At 37.1% G+C, this 20,896-nt stretch overlaps 4 protein-coding genes across 4 annotated transcripts; 3 read left to right on the forward strand and 1 right to left on the reverse strand.

Annotated features, from left to right (window-relative positions):
• The first annotated feature begins 386 nt into the window (after positions 1-386).
• On the forward strand, positions 387-1,644 carry LOC145234034 (uncharacterized). Its single transcript, XM_080098806.1, has 4 exons — positions 387-667; positions 729-873; positions 935-1,044; positions 1,187-1,644. Exons 1-4 carry the CDS (start codon positions 416-418, stop codon positions 1,433-1,435), a joined length of 756 nt encoding a protein of 251 aa, XP_079954932.1. The 5' UTR covers positions 387-415; the 3' UTR covers positions 1,436-1,644.
• A 70-nt stretch (positions 1,645-1,714) lies between these two features.
• LOC145234035 (uncharacterized) lies at positions 1,715-5,298 on the forward strand. Its single transcript, XM_080098807.1, has 3 exons — positions 1,715-3,945; positions 4,002-4,168; positions 4,533-5,298. Exons 1-3 carry the CDS (start codon positions 3,716-3,718, stop codon positions 4,790-4,792), a joined length of 657 nt encoding a protein of 218 aa, XP_079954933.1. The 5' UTR covers positions 1,715-3,715; the 3' UTR covers positions 4,793-5,298.
• Positions 5,299-7,202: 1,904 nt separating this feature from the next.
• On the forward strand, positions 7,203-9,541 carry LOC145234161 (arylamine N-acetyltransferase, pineal gland isozyme NAT-10-like). The gene is made up of 4 exons (XM_080098924.1): positions 7,203-7,301; positions 7,645-7,788; positions 8,946-9,129; positions 9,315-9,541. Exons 1-4 carry the CDS (start codon positions 7,203-7,205, stop codon positions 9,539-9,541), a joined length of 654 nt encoding a protein of 217 aa, XP_079955050.1.
• Positions 9,542-10,727: 1,186 nt separating this feature from the next.
• LOC145233324 (uncharacterized) lies at positions 10,728-13,258 on the reverse strand. The gene is made up of 4 exons (XM_080098035.1): positions 12,902-13,258; positions 12,298-12,439; positions 12,076-12,182; positions 10,728-11,060 (listed from the first exon to the last, which is right to left on the reverse strand). The coding sequence occupies exons 1-4, from the start codon at positions 13,151-13,153 to the stop codon at positions 10,779-10,781; spliced, it is 783 nt and encodes a 260-aa protein (XP_079954161.1). The 5' UTR covers positions 13,154-13,258; the 3' UTR covers positions 10,728-10,778.
• Between the last annotated feature and the right edge of the window lie 7,638 nt (positions 13,259-20,896).

A 20,896-nucleotide genomic window follows, 5' to 3' on the forward strand; every position in this document is an offset into this window, starting at 1 on the left:
CGCATCTTTTGCGTCATTCAAAGATACCATGTCTCGCCGAGGGCGTGACGCACGGGCGTGGCAAAGCGAATAATTCGATACGTAGCATGTTACTGCTGTGCTTACAATAAGTTTTCATTGTCGCAACATACGTTTTAGTGTAAGCAAGACAAATATAAATTTAGACAGAGAAAGGAAAATTACTTGAGCCGAAACGTTTGGCTAGTAACTATTCATTCCGGTGGTGAAAGAAATTTGACACTTATCATTTTAAAAACGAAGATCTTATCGTTTTTTATATTTCACCATTTTCAACGAACGAAAACTGCAACTGAAAGACAAACTATATTGTGAACATGGTGCTATTTGCCAACATCAAACTATGGTTAAAACGACTTTATTTTAACAGCGGTTTTTAGTTTAAATATCTTTTAGAATGCAGATAATCGTAGCTGGTTTGCCTAAAACAGGCACGAAGACAATGAATGAAGCACTTACAGTCTTGGGTTATGAAGTGTACGATTGGCTCGAGAACTTTTGGTATCTCGCTGATGATTGGAACAAACAAATTCAGGAAGGTTTTACGGTTGAAGATATGAGACGAATGTATGAAAATGTTGATGCTGTAGCTGATGGTCCTTGTGATTGTCATTGGGAGGAAATTTTTGATGCTTTTCAAGACGCAAAGGTTATTTTAATTGTTTTTTTTTGCAAAATGTTTGCTATCTGTATTCTGTTTAATCCGTTAGGTGATTTTAACCACCCGCGACGATCAAAGCTGGTATAACAGTTTTGCAAAACATTCGAAATATTTCAATGAAGACATCATGTTGCGACTAATCCGAACTTTCACCTACACAGGAATTCGTTTCCATTATTACTTTGGAATTACCAGTGAGTACGAAATTATTTTTTTAAGTTTACAACACTTCTGACATTTCGAAATCTTTTGAAGCCCAACATCTTCGACACGTTCGGTCATGGCCGCTTATCCATATTTCAAAAATCAAGCGCGAAGAATCATTAAAACGCTATAAGCAAAGACATGAGAGAAACATAAAGGAGGTAATGAGTTTTTAGAGAAAATGTTTTTGTTTTTTTGCATTTATTTTGTAGCCGTAACCGTCATATAATAGGCTATTTGAGTGTTAACTATTCAAAACATAGCAACATAATAGATTTTGTTTGATACTATTGTGTTTTGCAGAGGGTTCCTAGCAACCAACTTCTGGTGTTCAAGATCGGTGATGGGTGGAAACCGTTATGTGATTTTCTTAATGTTACAGTACCAAACGTACCATTTCCACACAAAAACAAGGGCAACACGCTTCTGGGTGAGACGCGTAAAGAAAATCCAATTATGCGTCGTATGCAAACAGAGCTTTACATTTCTTTGGCGTGTTTATTAATGATTTTTGCTGTGACTTTTTTTGCATTTTTTTACAAATGTTGTTAGACAGGTTTTGATGCAACTGAAGGCCAAATACTGAATTATTGGCATTAGTCAATTCTGTAACAGGTGTTTCTCTAGAAGTATAAATTGTGTATTTGCGCGGTATATGAATTTTCACTTTCCAAAGTGTAATCATTGTCTTATTTTTAACTCCACTGTTACTTGTTTGCAGACGTTCTAACATGGAACAAAAATATATTGTAACATTGTGATAGGTTATGAATTTGATGAAGAACTAAGTTCATGAAAAAATGAAGAACTAAGTTTTTGAGTTAGTTTTATCGTTATTGACAAGAAACAGACAAGCTAACAAACAGCGAATTCTTTACTGCAATATGTATGCGCGGAATCGAATCGTGTCACAAAAAAGGCTACTGTCATCCTGTTTAAAGCCGAAGGAAATGACGACACGCTGCATAAGCTGTAGAATTGGTCAAGCTGCAGTCACGCAAAGAATGTTGCTTGTTTCAAACAAGTTGTTTGTCATGTGGACAAAGTGAAAGAATTTAGTAACGATTTGTTGCGTTAAAATTCAGTTTTAAGTTGCTTCAGAGTTTTGTGCCAATAAGCATTTTGATAAAGGGTCTGGATTTCTTTCGGGTCAGTCGTTTCCTAACTTTGCACTATTGTGTGTCTGGTAAATAGGCCTCTGGCTACTTCTCATAAACTAAGCAACTTAAAAATAAATCTTTGTGTCAAATACAATATTATAGAAGTAAACTATGTCTGCACAAGGTACCTAGTACTTTGTTGATCAAGGGTGTCAAAAGTTTTTTTATTTGGACAGTATCTCATGGAATATTATGCTGAAAAGTTTAGACGCCAAGAACTGTTTCAAAGTCTTCACGCATTCAGAGTACATCCGTTAGATTTGGAACGTGTGAAAGTGTCACCGATCGACTTTTAACGGATTTACCTTTAGTCGCTGATCATAGAGTTGGTCTAGTCGTTTAGATTTGAATCGCTACTGATATCTTCATCTCAAACACGCTGTAGTCATCCTATCACACGAGGGTCGCATATATTGGTCATAAAAAGGAGACAATTTTGTGTTTAATTTTTTTCTTCTACTAAACCAGGAGTGGGCAAACTACGGCCCGGCAAAGGAGTTCATGCGGCCCGCCAAATGTTAGTAAATTTTAAAAAGAAAGTTACCGAGCAACGCTGAATAGTATTATAAGCACAGGCGAAGAGTTTTAAAAAATTACGGAGGTGCGACTTGCCGATACCTATACCATGTGCAGTATGTGTACCCGTACCATACTTAGGATTTTAGGAACTAAACAAAGATACTTTTTACGTGCTTTAGCCTGTTGTTTCTGCCACGATCGTATGCAAATTGTCACTTTACATAATTTCTTCGTTCGATAAAAGTAAATAAAAGTGAACGCGATTCACGTTTTTAAATACAGCCCACTTTGCACTGTTGACGCGAAAACTTTGGTCACTTTGGATCAAGTTTAGGTCTTTGCAGTACTTTGCAAACGGACAAAAAATAGCTTCAGAATCGTTAACACGAACCCGCACAACACCTAAAGATGGATACTAAATGCGGCTCGCATTGTTTAATGTTGGCGCAAGGAGTTTATTAACAAAACAACGTGCTTTATTTTGAAACAATTTCAATTGTAGCGTTTCAACCAATGTTTGTCCAATCAAGTGACAACAAATTTAAGTTTGTAGCTGAAAAAATGCTATGTTAATATTTTGGGCTAAATCAGGCGTGCACAACCTGCGGCCGTACGGCCACATGCGGCCGCGGAGACGAGTTTGTGCGGTCGTGACCATGTTTATTAAAATACATGCACTGGAGGCCGTGACGTAACTAAAACTATTTTGCCAAATATTTTAAATTTTACACTCTTAAAAACAGATTTCAGGTGACTGGAAAAAAGATTACCAGCCTATTAACTATATGCGGTGCCTGTTTATCCGTTTATTGTGTGCAAAGAATCCGAAAAAACAGGCACAGCAATCGTCACAATGCAGATTATGAAGTCATAAACAATTAGCTTCGTTTAGCTAAACTTTGCCCCAAGTTAGAATCTATTAATCTGAGCATTTTAGGTGACTTTAAATGGTATATATATATGATATAAACCTAATTCTTTACACCGGTTATTTTAAAACAAAAACAAGCAAGCCATTTGGATACTATGCCGCTATGCGGCCCGATAAGATTTAGAACTTTTGAATGCGGCCCTTGCACTGAAAAGTTTGCCCACCCCTGTACTAAACCTTTTATTAGCCTATGTAACAAATAAATTATATTTGTTACAAGAAATGATGCGCCGTGTATCAGATTTGTTCCTATACCTGTCGTGGAGTTTGTGCATGATAATGACATCAGCTATTGAGTATGAAGTCGACAGTCAGTGTCCAAACATTGACCTCATGTCATCTGACGAAGACAAAAGAATGTGGCAAAACATACAAAAAGATTTTACCAGAAGAAAATATGATTGGGAGGAAATTACGGATATTGTGAGCAAAGGGCTGAATCATAACAAAAGGTAAGAAAAAAATATGTTTGATTTAACTTGACACAGCTTACGTAACGCTTAACTAGGAACGCCGAAGAGACGTTTACCTACCGAAAATGCAAACAAACAAAGTTAAGGAAATGGAATACTATGGAAAGTCACCTAAAACACGCCATCTTGCACTGCGAGTACTTTACAAAGAAACGAGGCAATTCAACAATCAAGTTCGTCAACACCACAAAGTCGTGTAATAGTAGGTGCCGCAATGACAGAAAACTATTGCACTTTTGTTATTGATCATTATTGCTTCAAAACAAATGCTTAAAACCTCAATTAATTTGTCTTCATAACATGTCGGTTCAACCCTGCTTCTTTTTCAAAAGAAAGTTTCAGCATAAAAATAGACATTAGCTAGATAAAACTTTATTCATGTGCCTCTTCGCTAAATCAACACAGGCGATTCTTTCGTTTGCTGTCATTATTCATTTGCATCTACAAATATAGATCACTTTTTTAAGCCGAAATTTTATCCGGCAAAAAAACATGATTGAATACTATATAGTCGTTAAGCGCAAGCGGTACCCGGCACATCAATCCAATTGTTGTTGTAAATACAGGTTATGCTGTTGTTACGAATGCCTACCCCTACCACATGGACGACGATATCACGGATTTCATCATCTTATCGCTGAAGCCACTGGGGATTTCTCGAATCAAGGAACTTATCCAATATCGGTTTCCAAAGGATAAACACGACATTGCAATATTTGAAATTCCTGACAAGGATAAAACTGTGAATATAAGTCACGTGCATTTTCTTGTGAGGCCTCGAAAAACCAGCGATTATTTTGTGTTTGTGAAAGACAAGAAACGATAACCAATCAGTGTAGACAAAATTTTAGCCGACGTTGTTTTAAGTTGTATTGGTTTTCTTTCTGTTAATTAAAAGCAGTGCTGTTGGGTTTTGTGACATCGATATTAACAAAATACTATTTTGGTCTAAAAGTTGATAATTCTACCTAAAAGTTTTTCGGAAGTTTTGACGATTTTATACAAACTTTCCCCGTGACTTCTTTCTCGCATAGTAATCCACATAACAGATTTCAACCGCATTCGCAAATATAAACTTCTTAATTGCGTGTTTTCTTAACATAAAAGCAGGAAATATTCAAAAGGTTTTTGATGGCATGAGACGTAACCACAATTTTAATCATTTTCTGTTCAGCGAAAACCGTGAGAGTTTGATAGTAAATGAATGATAAACAAATTATCGTAATAAAATTTCTGAAGTATGTTTGCAAAGGGGTCGCGTTGTGTTAACAAACCGCTGAAGGGGTGGGGAGAAAAGAAAAATATATTGAGAACCACTGGACTATTATTTTGGTAAACATGGCGACAAAATAAAGTTACTTCTGAAGCTATACCAGTGCGCGATTCTTTTAAATGTAGTGGCGAATAGTTTCTGCAGGGAGGTAATTGTTTTTAAGCGTGGTAACTAGAATAAAGTTTAAGTTATGGGTTCGTTCGACAAAGTGCGCTAAATTCGAAAGCTGTTTAGAATAGATGACTAATGTCAGTTTAGCTCTGTTTACCCTAGGCCAGAAGTAAACAACCTGCGGCCGCAGAAAAGAGTTTGTATGGACGTGAACATGTTTATTAAAATATATGTACTAGCGACCGTGCCGTAAACAAAACTCTTTTGCTATATATTTTGATCTTCAAACTACTCTAAACAGATTTTGAGGTATAGAAAATAGTACTGCATTACCAGCCTAGTAACCTTATGCGTTAGATTAGACTTTTTATACGTCTATTGTGTGTAAACAATGCGATAAAACAATAAACACAAATGTAGTTGTGTGTTGCTACGGTGTAGCTGCAGCGCGTTTCTCATCTCTCCACCAACTGTGCCCTCTACTTTGTCGCGCTCTTTAACGCCTCAACGTTGCGCAGCATCTCCGGCAAGGTGAATATTTTAATTTTTTTTTCAAATTTTGACAAATACGCACTTGCAGGGCGTAAATACGCACTTGCAAATACGCACATAGATTACAATATCAAGTAATTATGTATACATGGCATAAAATATATGCAGTATAGATTTGCGTCAACGATGAAAAATCCCCGCACAGCCACGCAATATGACCCATTTTGTCCGTTTAAAATGCATAAAAACGACAGAGGCCATGGAAACAACACCAGATACGTAAATAATGCACACTTCGTCAAAGTCGCCTGTTTAGACATTTGCTTTGACTATTCTACATTTTTACCTTCCTTTCTTAGAGCACTATCATTTTTCAGTCATCAAGTTTTTAGAGAAAATATTGTAATTTTGCGGTACTTTGAAATTCCAAGGGAGGGCAAGTGCCCCCTCTCATGGCAGTAAGCCGACTCATTGTTCTTGTCACGCATGAGTGACACTTGATTAAGTGGAACAGTTTACCTTGTTTGCTCACTGCTGGTCGGTCAGAGTCTGTAGTCGTTTATCATATGCTGTGCTTGACTGTGATATACCGGCAGTTTGTGTGTTACAAAGTATAGGTTTGGAAATGAATTAAACCATTTTTTTACAATTCCCTATATAGTTAAAGCTTACAGTAATTCATTTCATTTTAGATCTCATAGAACGTCACAATGATATTTAGACAATATGCATTTAAGCTTTTCACATTTTGATTGTTGTTTGATTCAATACTGTGTGTTTTTCGGTTAGTTATAACAAATTGTGCTTAAAACCAGGTAAGTGCCAAAAAAACGTTGTAAAAATCGCTTGACCTGACATTTGCCGAGTTGCTTGTTTAGGTTGTTTCTTTCAAATATCACATTATGTACTTTGTGACTATTGATGACATTAATCTTAAAACGAAGACACAGGACCTGAAAAAATGGGCTACCTAAATTAAATAACTGCATCGAGTACTTTTGTAAGATCTGAACTAAGTGTACAAGCATGTCTATCAAACTCATTACCATGTCATTTTGGCAGTAAAGTCAAGCTCATATTGTTTGATCCTTTTTTTGCAATGACAGAAATAAAAAACATTGGTTTCTAAGCTGTGCACTACATCTTCACAAAAACATGAACGTAGATCAGTGCTATTCAACCTTTTTAGTGACACGGAACCTCCAAGGTGTTTTGTCAAACTTTGCGGAACCCCTCATAAAATTATTTTGAATGAATGTAAGGCTACATCAAAAAGACATACATTTTTACGTAACACACCCCAAGCACATAACAAATGTTAACTTCAATTAAATTAAACGATTTACTGAAACGCATTATCATGTTATTTAGATTGGTCGTTTGTACATTTATTTCACAACTCAGACACAGAGTATCAAGACTGATTATTACGTCACAATTGATCAATGGTGTAACCAAGGTTAATCAGATTATACAAGCGAGCATTGCTGTTCGCAACAATGATATTATGAATCATTCATGTTTGAATTGCTACACATAAGCTCTGCGAACCCCTGTGCGACCCTTAAAGTTCGCGGAACCCCTGAAAGGGTTCTACGAAACCCCAGGGTTCAGCGGAACCCCGGTTGAAGAGCACTGACGTAGATGCTTACTTGGCTCGAATCAATTATACCGGATCAAGGAAGCCAAATGTAAAGAACCTATGTGCTCTCTCGTTGGCCCATAAAATTAACGCGCCCTACACGAATTTGAACTTTTTCGGGGCCGATCGAACTGTCCTAAAACTCGATACTATTTACAAGAAAGTTGTGACCAACAAGGGTGGTGGTATATGCTACGAGCTGAACGGCCTCTTTCTGTGGCTCCTGCAAAGTATGGGATATCAAGCTCATTATGGACAAGCAGCGTACTTCGACTCAACAATAAAAGGATTTACTAGACCAGCGGTTCCCAAACTTTTCTAAAAAATTTGCCTGGTGGACCCTTTGCAATTATTTTGATATTTCGCGGCCCTATAAAAATCAAAGAATGCTATAGGAAATATGCAAAAACATTATTTCTTCTAGTACACTAGTGCAGTCACGATTCTTTTTGATGTGACAACTTTCTAACTTAGTGGTTTTCAAACTTTTTCATTCTTTTTTCAAAACGGTCACTTTGCCATTATATCGAGGACCCGCGGACCTTAAGCCTGAAGGTGCATTTTAGCAATACGAAAGTTGATTTACAGAATTTTTGCTTATTAGGTATGCAAAATTACACATAACAACGATCCAAAGACGGTTTGTGACATCACAGACAAGACAGAAAACATTACGATAGTGCGCAAACAATTGCATTCTTGATAGTTGTCATGCAATAAAGGCTATGTATTGTATAGTAATGGAGTCAGTGGATCTCTAATTGTACTTTGATTTAAATCTATTCAGTGACACAAATTGACGCCAAATAAGACTATAGAGGCACGTCAACCTTTTCGCGGACCCCACAAAATTGCTTCACGGACCCCAGTTTGGGAACCGCTGTACTAGACCATACTACCATAATTTAATATTTGTAAGTGATTCCATGTATTTAGTAGAGATGTACCGAATATTCGGTTTGCCGAATTTATTCGGCCGAACGATCGTTTTTGCAAAAATTCGGTTTCGGCCGAATAATTTGTTGCGATTCGGCCGAAACCGAATCTCTTACGAACACAAATTTAAAGCGTTAAACGTGTCTTTTCTGATTATTAAGGTACCACACAATCTTCCACAAGCCCAACATAACGGTTGCCAATCATGCTTGAAGCAATTGTAAACCCCACAGAACTGAAATGAGGACGAAACACAACCATTCTGCACTAGTTGCCTGGTAAATAAACATTTTTTTCATGTCAAACGCATACTGTACGAAGTCGCGTGACGTCATAAATGATTCGGTTGATTCGGCAAAACCGCCGAATATTCGGTTTCGGCCGAATCGAAATTTAGCCGATTCGGTACAACACTAGTATTTAGGTACTTTCAGTGGTGCCAAGTTTGGGTTTTTGACTTTGCTTGAGAGAAATGCTTCTGTTTGCTTTTTATCCTTGTGGCTTATAAATTGGTTTCGTTTTCAGGTCAAGATCGATGGAGAGTATTATATTGCAGACCCTGGTATGTGGATTGTGGGTCCTATGAAGGTCAGGCACATGGTGCCACATATTGAAACGCATGCCATGTATCGGTCCAGAAATGTGCCGGACAAGGACGATGACTGGTACTACATTGAACGACACAAAAAGACAAGACTTGATGTTGATGGTAAGTAGCGAATTCTGCTTTGCATTTGTTTGTCGTTCCTCGAAATATTGCAGAGGACTGTAGGTAGAATTACTAATTAGGTTTCAACAATATACTAAAATTTTACCATTAGTCACATAAACCTATTGTATTTTGGAGCAAACCTTTTTCAATTTATCTATACCGGCTGCTTTTTTTCTAACCAGGCAACGTAATAAAACAAGGTCCGCCATCTGCTGACCTCATTGCTGGTTATTGCAATGAGGATTGTGCTAAAAAAGAATCGTCTCATTGGAGTTCAGTGTACCTCATGAGCATGGAGCCAAAGAAGCTTGAAGATTTCATCGAATGCTGTGACTACCACCAGGACAACGATAAGGGATTTTTGAAAACACATTTGATACTACACCGTTCGAAGAACGTCGGTTTGTAACGACCGTCGGACAAGATGTCACTATCAAGGAGAGGTTGGATCCAAATACCGACAAAATTTTAATGGATATTCCATTGCAAAATGATGACGAAGTCCACAGAGCCTGTACGGAGTACTTTAACTACGTGGTAAAACACAGAGTCAAGTTTTTTAGTTATAAAAAAAAAAACCTTCAGAATGTAGCAAAATAGAAAAATTAAATTGCATCACAATGAACATCAAAACTTAAACTTTTGTTTGTTTCTGCAATAGATTTTTTCCTCAATTTTGTTTTATCGTTACTTCTATATTTCGTATACTCGATTATACAACGCGTTTCTATTACATGAATTACATTAACATGGCTTAACTGTATCTGGTGTTAAATTGTTGCCAATAATACTGCACCATAAATTACGTTGCCGCACAAAAAATGAGTTCTATAAATTGTATTTCTCAATGTTGTCAGAAAATGGGTTAAAGCCATTTGTCAGTTTGTCAATTGAAAATTATTTTTGCGACACGAAGCGTACCAAATTTTACCCAGTGTTTGTGCAATTGTATGTAAACTTTTTGTGCATTTGATTTAGACCTGGTACAGTTCCAATTCACATTGTGACGCCATTTTAGATTATTTAAAATATTAAAATATTTAAGCTAATTTAGGAAATCGGTTCGGTTAGATGTGTACCTCTGATTAAAAAAAATGCCGGTTAAAAAAAAACTTGATTACAACTAATACCTCATAGTTATACCTCTCCACACTTTCTTATGAGCTTCCGTCGCATAACGCTTTATAATACGGTGTTGCTGCAGCGAGTTTATCCATTATCCACCAATAACGCTCTTCACTGGGCTTCATAACGTTTTAACGTTGCGCAGCTATTTTTGATTTTGTGATAGTTTTGTTGCTACTGTGTCGCTATGTTTTCTTTCATTATGGAAAATAAAATGAACATGGGAGCAATTGCACAACAAGTTACCTGGTAAATTATCATAAGGTGGAAAAAAAGAGTCAGAAAAATGACTCTGTGTGATGAAAATCTTTAATACAAGCTTTGTTTGTAATTATTACAACACAAAAGATATTAGTTATTAGTCATCCCAGGTGTTAAATAAATTTAAGCATAAAACACACTACAAAAACAGATATGCTAACAATATATACTTACCACATGAAGAAAATTGCATATGGTAGTTATACACCAAGAAGCGAATTGGCAGCCTTTAACTTTTTTTACAATGTTGTTTAACAAAGTCAGAAACCAAACATTGCTTTGATTCTTTGAAATGGAATATATGGCGACAGGCGGTAAGCGCCAAACGCACAAACACCTGCAAAACATGCCATAGAAATTTTAAATTCAAGGTCTATTCTGTGCAAAGCTGGCTTTGTAGCTCTAAGCTCCTGCATGATGTTAGCGCCTTTATTCTTGTGTGGAAATGGAACATTTGGGACAGGAACACCTAGGAATTCGCACAAAACTTCCCAATCTAGCTCCCTAGTGTTGACGACAAGTAGTTGATCTTTAGGCGTTTTCTGAAAAAAATGTTTCATAGCCCGTGATTTTAGGATGCAAGTTAATCATAATACACATCATAATGTTTGTTTTAATACCATACAACAGTAGCGTGGGTTCCTTGTGTAAACGTCACACTGTAATACTTCTATTTGTTGTACTAAGAAACACCTGCAACCTATAACGCGTTTTCTAAGCATAAACAACAACCTTAGAAAAGATAGAAAATAACCTGAAGTTATGTAAAAGCATATAGAGCCAATAAATGATAAGCTGCAGACAGTGCACACTGTTTCGACCTATAAGGTCTCATCAGTGCAGCTGGTGACGAGAGATCGGCCGCATTGGCTAGTGTAGCCATTCAACGGCACTCCAGTTTGTCGGGAGCACAGGGTACAACCCCATGCATCACCTAGTCTGTGCGATGCCACAACTGGACATACAGCACAGATGAAACTGGCTCACAATGGCCAAGCAACTGCTTGGGAACCACAGTGAAGTCGGCTCAGTGTCACAGTATCAATGCAAAAGCATATAGAGCCAATAAATGATAAGCTGCAGACAGTGCACACTGTTTCGACCTATAAGGTCTCATCAGTGCAGCTGGTGACGAGAGATCGGCCGCATTGGCTAGTGTAGCCATTCAACGGCACTCCAGTTTGTTGGGAGCACAGGGTACAACCCCATGCATCACCTAATCTGTGCGATGCCACAAGCAGTTGCTTGGCCATTGTGAGCCAGTTTCATCTGTGCTGTATGTCCAGTTGTGGCATCGCACAGACTAGGTGATGCATGGGGTTGTACCCTGTGCTCCCAACAAACTGGAGTGCCGTTGAATGGCTACACTAGCCAATACGGCCGATCTCTCGTCACCAGCTGCACTGATGAGACCTTATAGGTCGAAACAGTGTGCACTGTCTGCAGCTTAACCTGAAGTTAAATAAAGAAAACGAGGAAATGTAATACGTTTCAACGTGAGAAAAGTGTCTCTTATTGTTGTTGCGCCAGGTTTTCTATTTATACCTCGGAACGTACCTGCTGAACGTAAAAGTTGTGTTTTCTAAACATTCGCTTCAAAGCTTCTTCGTTGTGCAGGCGATTTTTTTGCCAAGGCCAGTGCCGAGCATTCCCAAGAAAACGAGCTAAAACAAAAAGTAAAAAACTCCGATCACAACCAGAATCAGTTCCCTAACAAGGGAACTCTCAACAAATCACAACATTTAAAAGCGCAATAGCAACACCTCCAAAGATACATACTTGCATGTTGTGTGTACTTGAACATCTTATATCCTGTGTACGTTGTAAAACTTACTAGACGAAGCCTAAACATGTCCAATTCACTGAACTGCTTTATCAAACTTTTGTACCAATCATCTTCATCTCTGACCGTCAAAATCACCTTAAACAAATTAAGTTCATAAGAAGCATATATCTCTCGCTGTTGTGATTTAAAAAGACATTAATTAATAATAAAACCCCACGTTTTCATAAAATCGATTTGACCTTAAATCCCCAAGACCACTGATTCCGTAAGAAACACGAAGCATATTTTGTTAGGCGCCTTAACGTTTCTAGCATACAGTATTTTTTAAGGAACCCGCAAATAAATTATTCTTACACATAGCTAATTAAGGGTAGGGATTGTTACTAAATATTAGCCACATTTATCAGGATATTATTCCACCAATACAAATTTATGGAACCTATGTCGTTACGAGTGATAGCGTTTTAGCTAATTTTATGTGATAAAAGTCTGGCAATTATTTCATAACAAAAGTAAAGATACAGACACGGCAAATGCATTTTTGCAGAGAAGGTCAAAATTACAAAGTTATGACCATACTATTTTATTTTTACTTACTTTTGCATCTGGAAATGCTTCTAATATTTCCTCCCAGTATGCGTTACATGGACAGTCAGTTACGGCGTCCACCCCCTTATACATTCTTCGTAAACTTTCGACTTTGATTCCGTCGTTGATTTCTTTTATCCAATCGTCCCCAATAAACCAAAAGTTCTCCATCCAGTCGTAAACTTCATATCCGAGAATTGTAAGGGCTGCCCCCATTGTTTTTGTACCAGTTTTGTTTATTCCTGCCATTATTACCTTCATTGTGGATTGCTGGTAACTACGGCTTTTTCAATACGTGTTCTGTACTAATAAAATGTGGGTCCAAATTACAATGAGTTTTATGACAAAAAGTATTTAGACTAAATTTAACTTCTATTTTACTAGGCATTTTGAAGAAATCAAGCCATTTTCCAATAAAACGTACCGTTTTGGAACTGACAGTGTTTCGTGCCTAAATTGCCGCGAAAAATAATAGAGACAGAGAGTCATAATTGGTGTTTTTTTAAAACTCGTGTTAAAAGACTTTTTAGTTCATATTGCGCTGTTTAATCTACACCCTTAATTCCGATACTTTTGTTTGATAAGTTCTCTATTCATCGAGAAGCACCTTACAATTATTCAGATGATCGATTGGTTGGTTTTACTAACATTGATCAGGAAATCGTTTCTTAAATCATTCTGAAAATCTAGACCTTCAGGGTAGTAGGGATATATCAGATAAACCAGGGGTCACCAAACTACGGCCCGCGAGGTCATTTCATCCGGCCCGCGACCACATTTTTTGGTTTGTCAAATCGCATTGATAACTTTGTAACATTTAAAAATTAAACTACTTCTTAAGAAAGTTTTCCTGTCGCGATATGTAGAATTGATATTACCTTGTTTTATTGGATTACAACGCCCAGGATTGACCCAAAGCCAGTTTGTTACGTCACAAACAAGACTAAAAGTGTTAATTGTGCGCAAACAATTGCTTTCTTAGGTCACTTGTGACGTAATATACAAGCGTTGTTTGTAAGATAAGACTAACTATGCAATTTAATAGTCGCATCACCTGATTTTAATGGGATCATAGAAAGGCAATATCTTGGCGCCCATATCAAAATCATCTTGCGGACTAAGTTCGCAAAGACGGCGCTAAGGCATGTAAACTATCCGGCCCGCGCGAATTATTATTAAACTTATCCGGCCCGCAGTGAAAAAAGTTTGGTGACCCCTGAGATAAACGATCAGAGCAAGGTTTGGCGTACACCATAGAATAAGGCTGGCCATAGTTAACACAATGCGGGTGTCTGAAAAGAACTATCTTACACCTCACAAATTTGGTCGTAATAAACATATAAGTATCGAACATTTTCCTACTGGGGGGCTACTTCACAATACAGTAACTAACTTAAACCTGACCGAGTGCTTAACTAAAAATACCATTTTCCTTTTCCTGAATATTAAAGAAACCGATCTCACTGTGTAAAATAACCGGATGTACACTTTTGTAAACAGCAGCATTTTAGTTGGCAATATTCAAATCATCAACTTTCTGAACAGTCACTATTTTACAAATGTTAGCACGAGAATAAACATCGTTACACGAATCAACAGTTCATACGGTGCTTGCGGCATGTTTGTTTACACAATGTTCAAAGGGAAATGGAACATGAACGCTGACATGACTGTCATACTTCAAAAACTAACAAAGTTTGAAAAGTTTTTCTTCTATTCTAAAGTTTAGTGACTTTTCACTGTTCAGCAATAGCAGTATAATTCTTTCATGGCTATACCTCTTTGTAACCCTGCGATGATTTATGATGTTAACTTTTATGCGGTCAGACCTTTGCCCCATTATTCTGTGAGGAATGTACAAATATTTGACAACGTGTATCCTTGAGCACACAAAATGAAACGCAATGAAGCGTGTTGGGTGCACATTAAAAACGCGAAATGAACTTTGGATGGCATCAGTTCGTTTTTTAGTTAATGATTTCCGAAATTGTATATTTGGCTGAAAGATAAATTCCCATGTACATCTAAATCCCAGGAGAAGAGGGGACTCGGGCGGATCTAATTTGAGGTTGCCATATTTTATGATACACAATCCCTGACAAAATTGATCTCAGTTGCGTTAACCGAGTGGTTCTCAAACTTTTTCGGTATTTTCTCTAATTATTATTTCCAGGGTTCGCGGTCCTTAAATGTGTAAGCCTAAATGTGTATTTCAGAAAAATGAAAGTTGATTGCAGGATTTTAGCTAGTTATGCAAAACTGCCCATAACAATGATCCAAGTCTGACATCACAGACAAGACAAAACATTACAATTGTGCGCGAACAATTGCAGTTTTGTTAGTTGTCATACAATACAGCTTATTGTTTAGCAATGGAGACGGTCGATTCTCACTTTCACTTTGATTTAAACTTATTCACTTGCACAAACTAGCGCCAAAAAAGAATATAGAATTACTGCCACCTTTTCGCGGTCCCCCGCAAATTGCCTCACGGACCCCTAAACCTATAGGTTTATATCCTTTATATAAAGGACCGCGGACCTCAGTTTGAGAACCGCTGCGTTAACCTTTTTTGTAATCCAAGAACTTTTATTCCGGAATAAATTTAGAATATTCACAAATCACACGGACGGCGACACTAGAAAAAGTTAGATGCGATACTCTGATCTTTGTCAATTAACTTTCTGCGTAGGCTTCTGTGTAGTAAGGTTAGTAGGTTAAGCTCACTACTCTTACTATCCTTGAAAAAATAAGCACATATATCAGGGGTAGCCAACCTTTACCACTCTAAAAAACATTCAGACCAATTGTACACAGAAAAAAGACACTGGGCGCCACAAAGACCTTTTCAAATTTGAAACAAAGTCAACAAAAAAAAACACGTTTTTATGTCTTACGACATTCGACTTTTTGTTGTTAGTTAATTCCTTGCATATTACGTACACAGTCAAAGCAAATGACATTTCCCACGTAGCATAGGGTTGCCATACGTCCGAATTTTCCCTGACATTTCAGGGAATTTAGTGTTTAAATCTGCGTCAGGGAGAAATGTTAAAATGTACTTAAAAGTCAGGAATTTAAGAACAAAAATTAAATATACTATGAAATCAATGTACCAACAGAGAAAGTTTCTAGTAAACTACAACCGCGTCTATGCTATGAAACGTTAAGAGGTAAACTGGCGGCGAACAGGTTAACGCACACGGTTACTTTTTCGTTTTGCAGTGTGTGTGTGCGCGTAACAATACCTGTTTGTTACTAGTTGTCTAACAATACGCGTTAAATACGCAAATAAAAACCCGCGTCTCAAGAAACCACAGCATTCGATGCAACGTGGAAACGTGGGAAGTTTCATTTGCTTTAACTGTGTACCTCATATGCAAGGAACTATATGACAACAAAAAGTCGAATGTCGGGAGACAATAAAAACGTTTTTATACAGTGGCATTTTATTTCGAATTTGAAAAGGTCTTTGTGGCTTACAGTTTTTTTTCCTGAGTGAAATTGGTGCGAATGGCTTTTAGAGTGGTAAAGGTTGGCGACCACTGATATATATGCTTATTGTTTCATTGGTAGTAAGAGCAGTGAACCCTAAAAACTAAACAGAATCCTTCGCAGAAAGTTAATTGACAAGGATCAGAGTATCGTATAACGTTTTCTCATGTCACCATGCGTGTGACTTTCGAATTTTCGAAATTTATTTCAAAATAGAAGTGTTTGGATCGCAAAAAACGTTAACGCTGCGGTTCTCAAACTGGGGTCCGTGAGGCAATTTTGCGGTGACCGCGAAAAGGGTAATTCTATGTTCTTATTTGGCGTCAGTTTGTGCAACTGAATAAGTGAAAGTGAAAGTGAGAATCGACCTGTCCATTGCTAAACAATAGGCTTTATTGCATGACAACTAACAAAAATGCAATTGTTCGCGCACAATTGTAATGTTTTTGTATTGTCTGTGATGTCAGATTTGAATCATTGTTATGCGCAATTTTGCATAACTGGTTTAAATCCTGCAATCAACTTTCGTTTTTCTGAAATATACATTCGAGCTTAAGGACCGCGAGCCCTCGAAATAATGGCAATTGGACCGTTTAGAAAAAACTAATGAAAACGTTTGAAAACCACTGGGTTAATGCAACTGAGGTAAATTTTGTCAGGGATTGCGTATCATAAAATATGGCAACCCTAACGTAGCATCGAATGCTGTGTTTTCTTGAGACGCAGATTTTTATTTGTGTATTCAACGCGTATGGTCAGATAACCAGTTAACAAACAGGTATTGTTACGCGCGCACACACACTGCAAAACGAAACAGTAACTGCGCCGCTCCAGTTTACCTCTTTACGTTTCATGGTATAGACGCGGTTGTAGCTAACTACCACAAAACTTTCTCCGTTGGTACATCGATTTTATAGTATATATATATATATATATTTCTTAAATTCCTGACTTTTAAGTACATTTCAACATTTCTCCCTGACGCAGATTTAAACACTAAATTCCCTGACATGTCAGGGAAAATCCAGACGTATGGCAACCCTTATCTAATTGGCTGAAGGATCGTTTAGTTGTTTATTCCCCGATGATTTTCTGCTATCATAGTATATCCCATGGTATGGATTCTGAGCCTTGAGCGACATGGTGTGCTATTGACATTACGAGCTACTTTGGGGGTTACCCTATGTGCTGTTCTTAGTCATGTCGAACAAACGTCTTTCCGTTGCCCAAATCAAACGCGATGACATGATTGTTTTCACAAGAATGAGAAACGTGTATACTTTGGCAGATATATCACAGTGGACATACCAGCAAATTGAAAGCATTGTCAAATCTGCGTCGCAGCAGCGTTGTCACGTGATGCAACCTTTATTGACCTATGGTTAGACTTACTCATGTGTTGTTGCACGAATACTTCGCAAATGGTTTGTCAACTTATTATTATTTTTCAAATGCAAACTTCTGGTGTAAAAGATCTGTAAAAGAAAGTGAAATAATGACATAAATGCGACAGAATGTGCTCTAACTTCTTGTCTGCACTATGTAACTGGTTTTAAACAGGTAATGATATTTTTACCAGTGGCGGCTCGCGCCTAAAATTTGTGGGGGTGCTGCTCCAAATTTAAGCCCTTATTGAACATATATAAGTTGGCAATATATAGAAAAGCCACATTTCTAGTTTGTTTTTTAGCCATTGTTTTGTGTAGAAAACCAAGTAATACAAATCTTAATTAGCAACTCCATTGTGAAGTAATTTTTGTAACGCAATTATGTACACGAGTGTAAACAGCAGACGGTATTATTTGTGTATTTTGTTTACTTGTACAGCGACGGGCCAAACACAATAACATTCAGTAATAATGTGGCGCAAAAACACACGTGACGAAGCTGTTGTAAATACGGTAAAACACAACAAGAATATAGAAGAAAAAAAAGTAATAGAAAAAATAGTTATAAATGAGTCGAAAAAGTTTTTCAGTTAGACAACATTAAAAAATGGTCATGTTTTTATTTCAGCGTTTTCAACATATTCAATGACACTTCACAGATTATTGTCACACAAAAAACTAGCCATACGCTTTTTATGGGATAATAACTGACAAATTTAACAACCACAGTACATTTGTGTCAGAACTTGTTTATTTAAACATATTTTCTTTGAATTTTTGAGTACAGACTATTAATTGTCTTTCAGTTTCTTAACTGCTATACTTGCTGCTTTATTTGCTGGCAAATAGCTTATAATTTTTTTAAGTGCCAAACTCCTTCAAGCTTTAAAATTTACAACACTCTCACTTAAATTTAAAACAAAATTATTAAACCTTGTGCTTCCTTTTTACAACTAAAATGAATCATAAAGGTATAGTTTGGGCATGATAATTGATAGCTTCTTCCTTGATTCCAAATGGCAACTAAGAAACTGTTTTTCTATTTAGTGCTAGCACTGCAAGTGCAAGTCTTTTGGAAATAATGGAGTTCCTAACAAAGGTTTGCATCCTTTTCAGTGTTCAAACAAACTGTTTTGCTCTTGAAGGACTTGTGGAAACAGCAAAAAGGATTTTTCATCCTAGTAATTTAACTTGTCAAACCATCATCTAGATTATTTTCTATTATCTTGAAAAGTAATCTTGAACATCAGATCTACAGAAACATTTTCATTTGAGTAACTAGCTTTTCTTTGTCAACAATAGGATGTACTTGGTGGTCACTACAATCTTGTCTGTAGAATGTTCACTCTTAAGAAACACCTTCTGTGAAGCAATTTAGCAGCTACTGTTTAGACAAACAGTACATGTCCATTATATCAATACACATGATTGCACTTGGTTGCAAATACTGTCCACATGGTGTGTTAAGAAACCAAAACTTCAAATTGTCTTCACTCAGGTATTTCAAAAATCCTGTTGCTTCTGCAATTGTTTGTTCTGCATTTGATATTGCCTGAATTTCAGTGAGGCATTTAACTTTACAATCACAAATTTATTTTTTCTTTAGTAGTATTAAAAACTAAAACTGAGTTGCTTACTCCTGCATGGCATTGGAGAAGCAGATGTTTTGTCCCATATTTTCTAGATGACTTTTTTTCTTTTTCAAGGTGTTAGATACACTTATTTAATTCCATGATAACTGCAAAAACTGAAACCCACTTACAGTCATCTTAAAATGTCACGACTAACCTTCAAACCAATAAATTATAAGATGGCAAAAATATTTATTTGACTGTAGGCCTACTCACTGTCGAACTTAAGAATATAGTACACGGGTTTGGCTTTGGAGCTCACTGACGCGAAGCAGACAACACAACTAGCGCTACGTCACGGGAGGTGCTGCGCGAGCCACAGCCCCCTGTCGCCTATTTCGCCCGGCATGTAGCTTTTCCAAGTGCGCATGCGCACAACTGCAAAACGTCATGTAACGTCACGAAAGTGGAGCTGCAGCTCCACCATAGATAACATATTAATGCAATACTTTTTTTTGAAAAAAAGGAAAAAAATGCCGATCAAGGTGGAAATTATACTTGTTATATATTGCTAAAGAAAAAAAAAAGAATATAATGAAAGTCATCTGTAATATTGTGGTAGGAATATTAAGTAAAAATATCTAGGGGTTGCTGCAGCGAGCCGCCCCTAAATTTTACAAAGAAACGCCATTTTTACATTAATGTGCGTGTAATGACGTAAATATGTTTTTATCAACTGTTGGGACGTCATTAACAAACCCAACAGCGTTAAAAAATAACGGCCACTATTTACTAAGGACTTGCGCTCTTCAGCGGATGGGTAGCTACTGTTTTCCGACGGAACAAACCTAATGAACGACTCATGGAAAGTCTGCATGGAGTTGAACCCACAGTTGAAGAATTTCTAGTTAGTGGGACAGTTGCAGTTGTCAATACCTTTTTAAGGTTTTAAAATGTTCATCAACATGAACCAATCTAACCTCAACAGATAAAATTCAGGTTCAACTAAATTCTACGAATGCTTAAAGATAAGTTAAACCGTCTTGGTGAGTTGTGTGCACATGCACTTGTGCTTTCATGGCCCAAACGACGCAAATTTGTCTATCCTTGTTAGTTCACCAACCTAACAGTTTTTTTTTCTTGCTAGTGTTACACATCGTCCTCTTGCTGACCTGTTGTTAAAGTCGTTACGTCATCCAAAAGAAGTTCTGGACGCAAAAAAATATTTTTTTGTTTATTGACGCCATTATACCAAATTATACGGTTGAATATAGAATTAAACCAAAAAATGTATCAACGAATATCCAAATTATTCTGGGTTTTATAAAAGCCCATGTCGAAATTTCGGTATACGGCTGCACCCCCCAAAACAAAAGAACAATTATCTTTCCATCTTCGACTATTACAGTGTAACGCTTCACAAATTGTAACAACACCACGGCGTCAAGTGGCTTTTTGAAGAAGTTCGTGGCACCAGTCCATTTACTTAGCATTACTAGGCTACTGAACAACTTCCAATTAGTGTTCTGATCATTGCAGTTAAAAAAACA

The sequence above is a fragment of the Phallusia mammillata genome, chromosome 6 (genome assembly GCF_965637545.1).
Source record: "Phallusia mammillata chromosome 6, kaPhaMamm4.hap1.1, whole genome shotgun sequence".
Classification (NCBI taxonomy): domain Eukaryota; kingdom Metazoa; phylum Chordata; class Ascidiacea; order Phlebobranchia; family Ascidiidae; genus Phallusia; species Phallusia mammillata.

Coding starts and splice junctions, on each gene's coding strand:
- LOC145234034 (XM_080098806.1), top strand. CDS start 416: ATGCAGATAATCGTAGCTGGTTTGCCTAAAACAGGCACGAAGACAATG. Junction 668..728: donor ATGCTTTTCAAGACGCAAAG/GTTATTTTAATT, acceptor TTAATCCGTTAG/GTGATTTTAACCACCCGCGA. Junction 874..934: donor TTATTACTTTGGAATTACCA/GTGAGTACGAAA, acceptor AATCTTTTGAAG/CCCAACATCTTCGACACGTT.
- LOC145234035 (XM_080098807.1), top strand. CDS start 3,716: ATGATGCGCCGTGTATCAGATTTGTTCCTATACCTGTCGTGGAGTTTG. Junction 3,946..4,001: donor GGGCTGAATCATAACAAAAG/GTAAGAAAAAAA, acceptor ACGCTTAACTAG/GAACGCCGAAGAGACGTTTA. Junction 4,169..4,532: donor CACCACAAAGTCGTGTAATA/GTAGGTGCCGCA, acceptor TTGTAAATACAG/GTTATGCTGTTGTTACGAAT.
- LOC145234161 (XM_080098924.1), top strand. CDS start 7,203: ATGTTATTTAGATTGGTCGTTTGTACATTTATTTCACAACTCAGACAC. Junction 7,302..7,644: donor TGATCAATGGTGTAACCAAG/GTTAATCAGATT, acceptor ACTATTTACAAG/AAAGTTGTGACCAACAAGGG. Junction 9,130..9,314: donor GACAAGACTTGATGTTGATG/GTAAGTAGCGAA, acceptor TTTTCTAACCAG/GCAACGTAATAAAACAAGGT.
- LOC145233324 (XM_080098035.1), bottom strand. CDS start 13,153: ATGAAGGTAATAATGGCAGGAATAAACAAAACTGGTACAAAAACAATG. Junction 12,183..12,297: donor CAAGTACACACAACATGCAA/GTATGTATCTTT, acceptor TTTTTGTTTTAG/CTCGTTTTCTTGGGAATGCT. Junction 11,061..12,075: donor ACAACTTTTACGTTCAGCAG/GTACGTTCCGAG, acceptor CATTTTTTTCAG/AAAACGCCTAAAGATCAACT.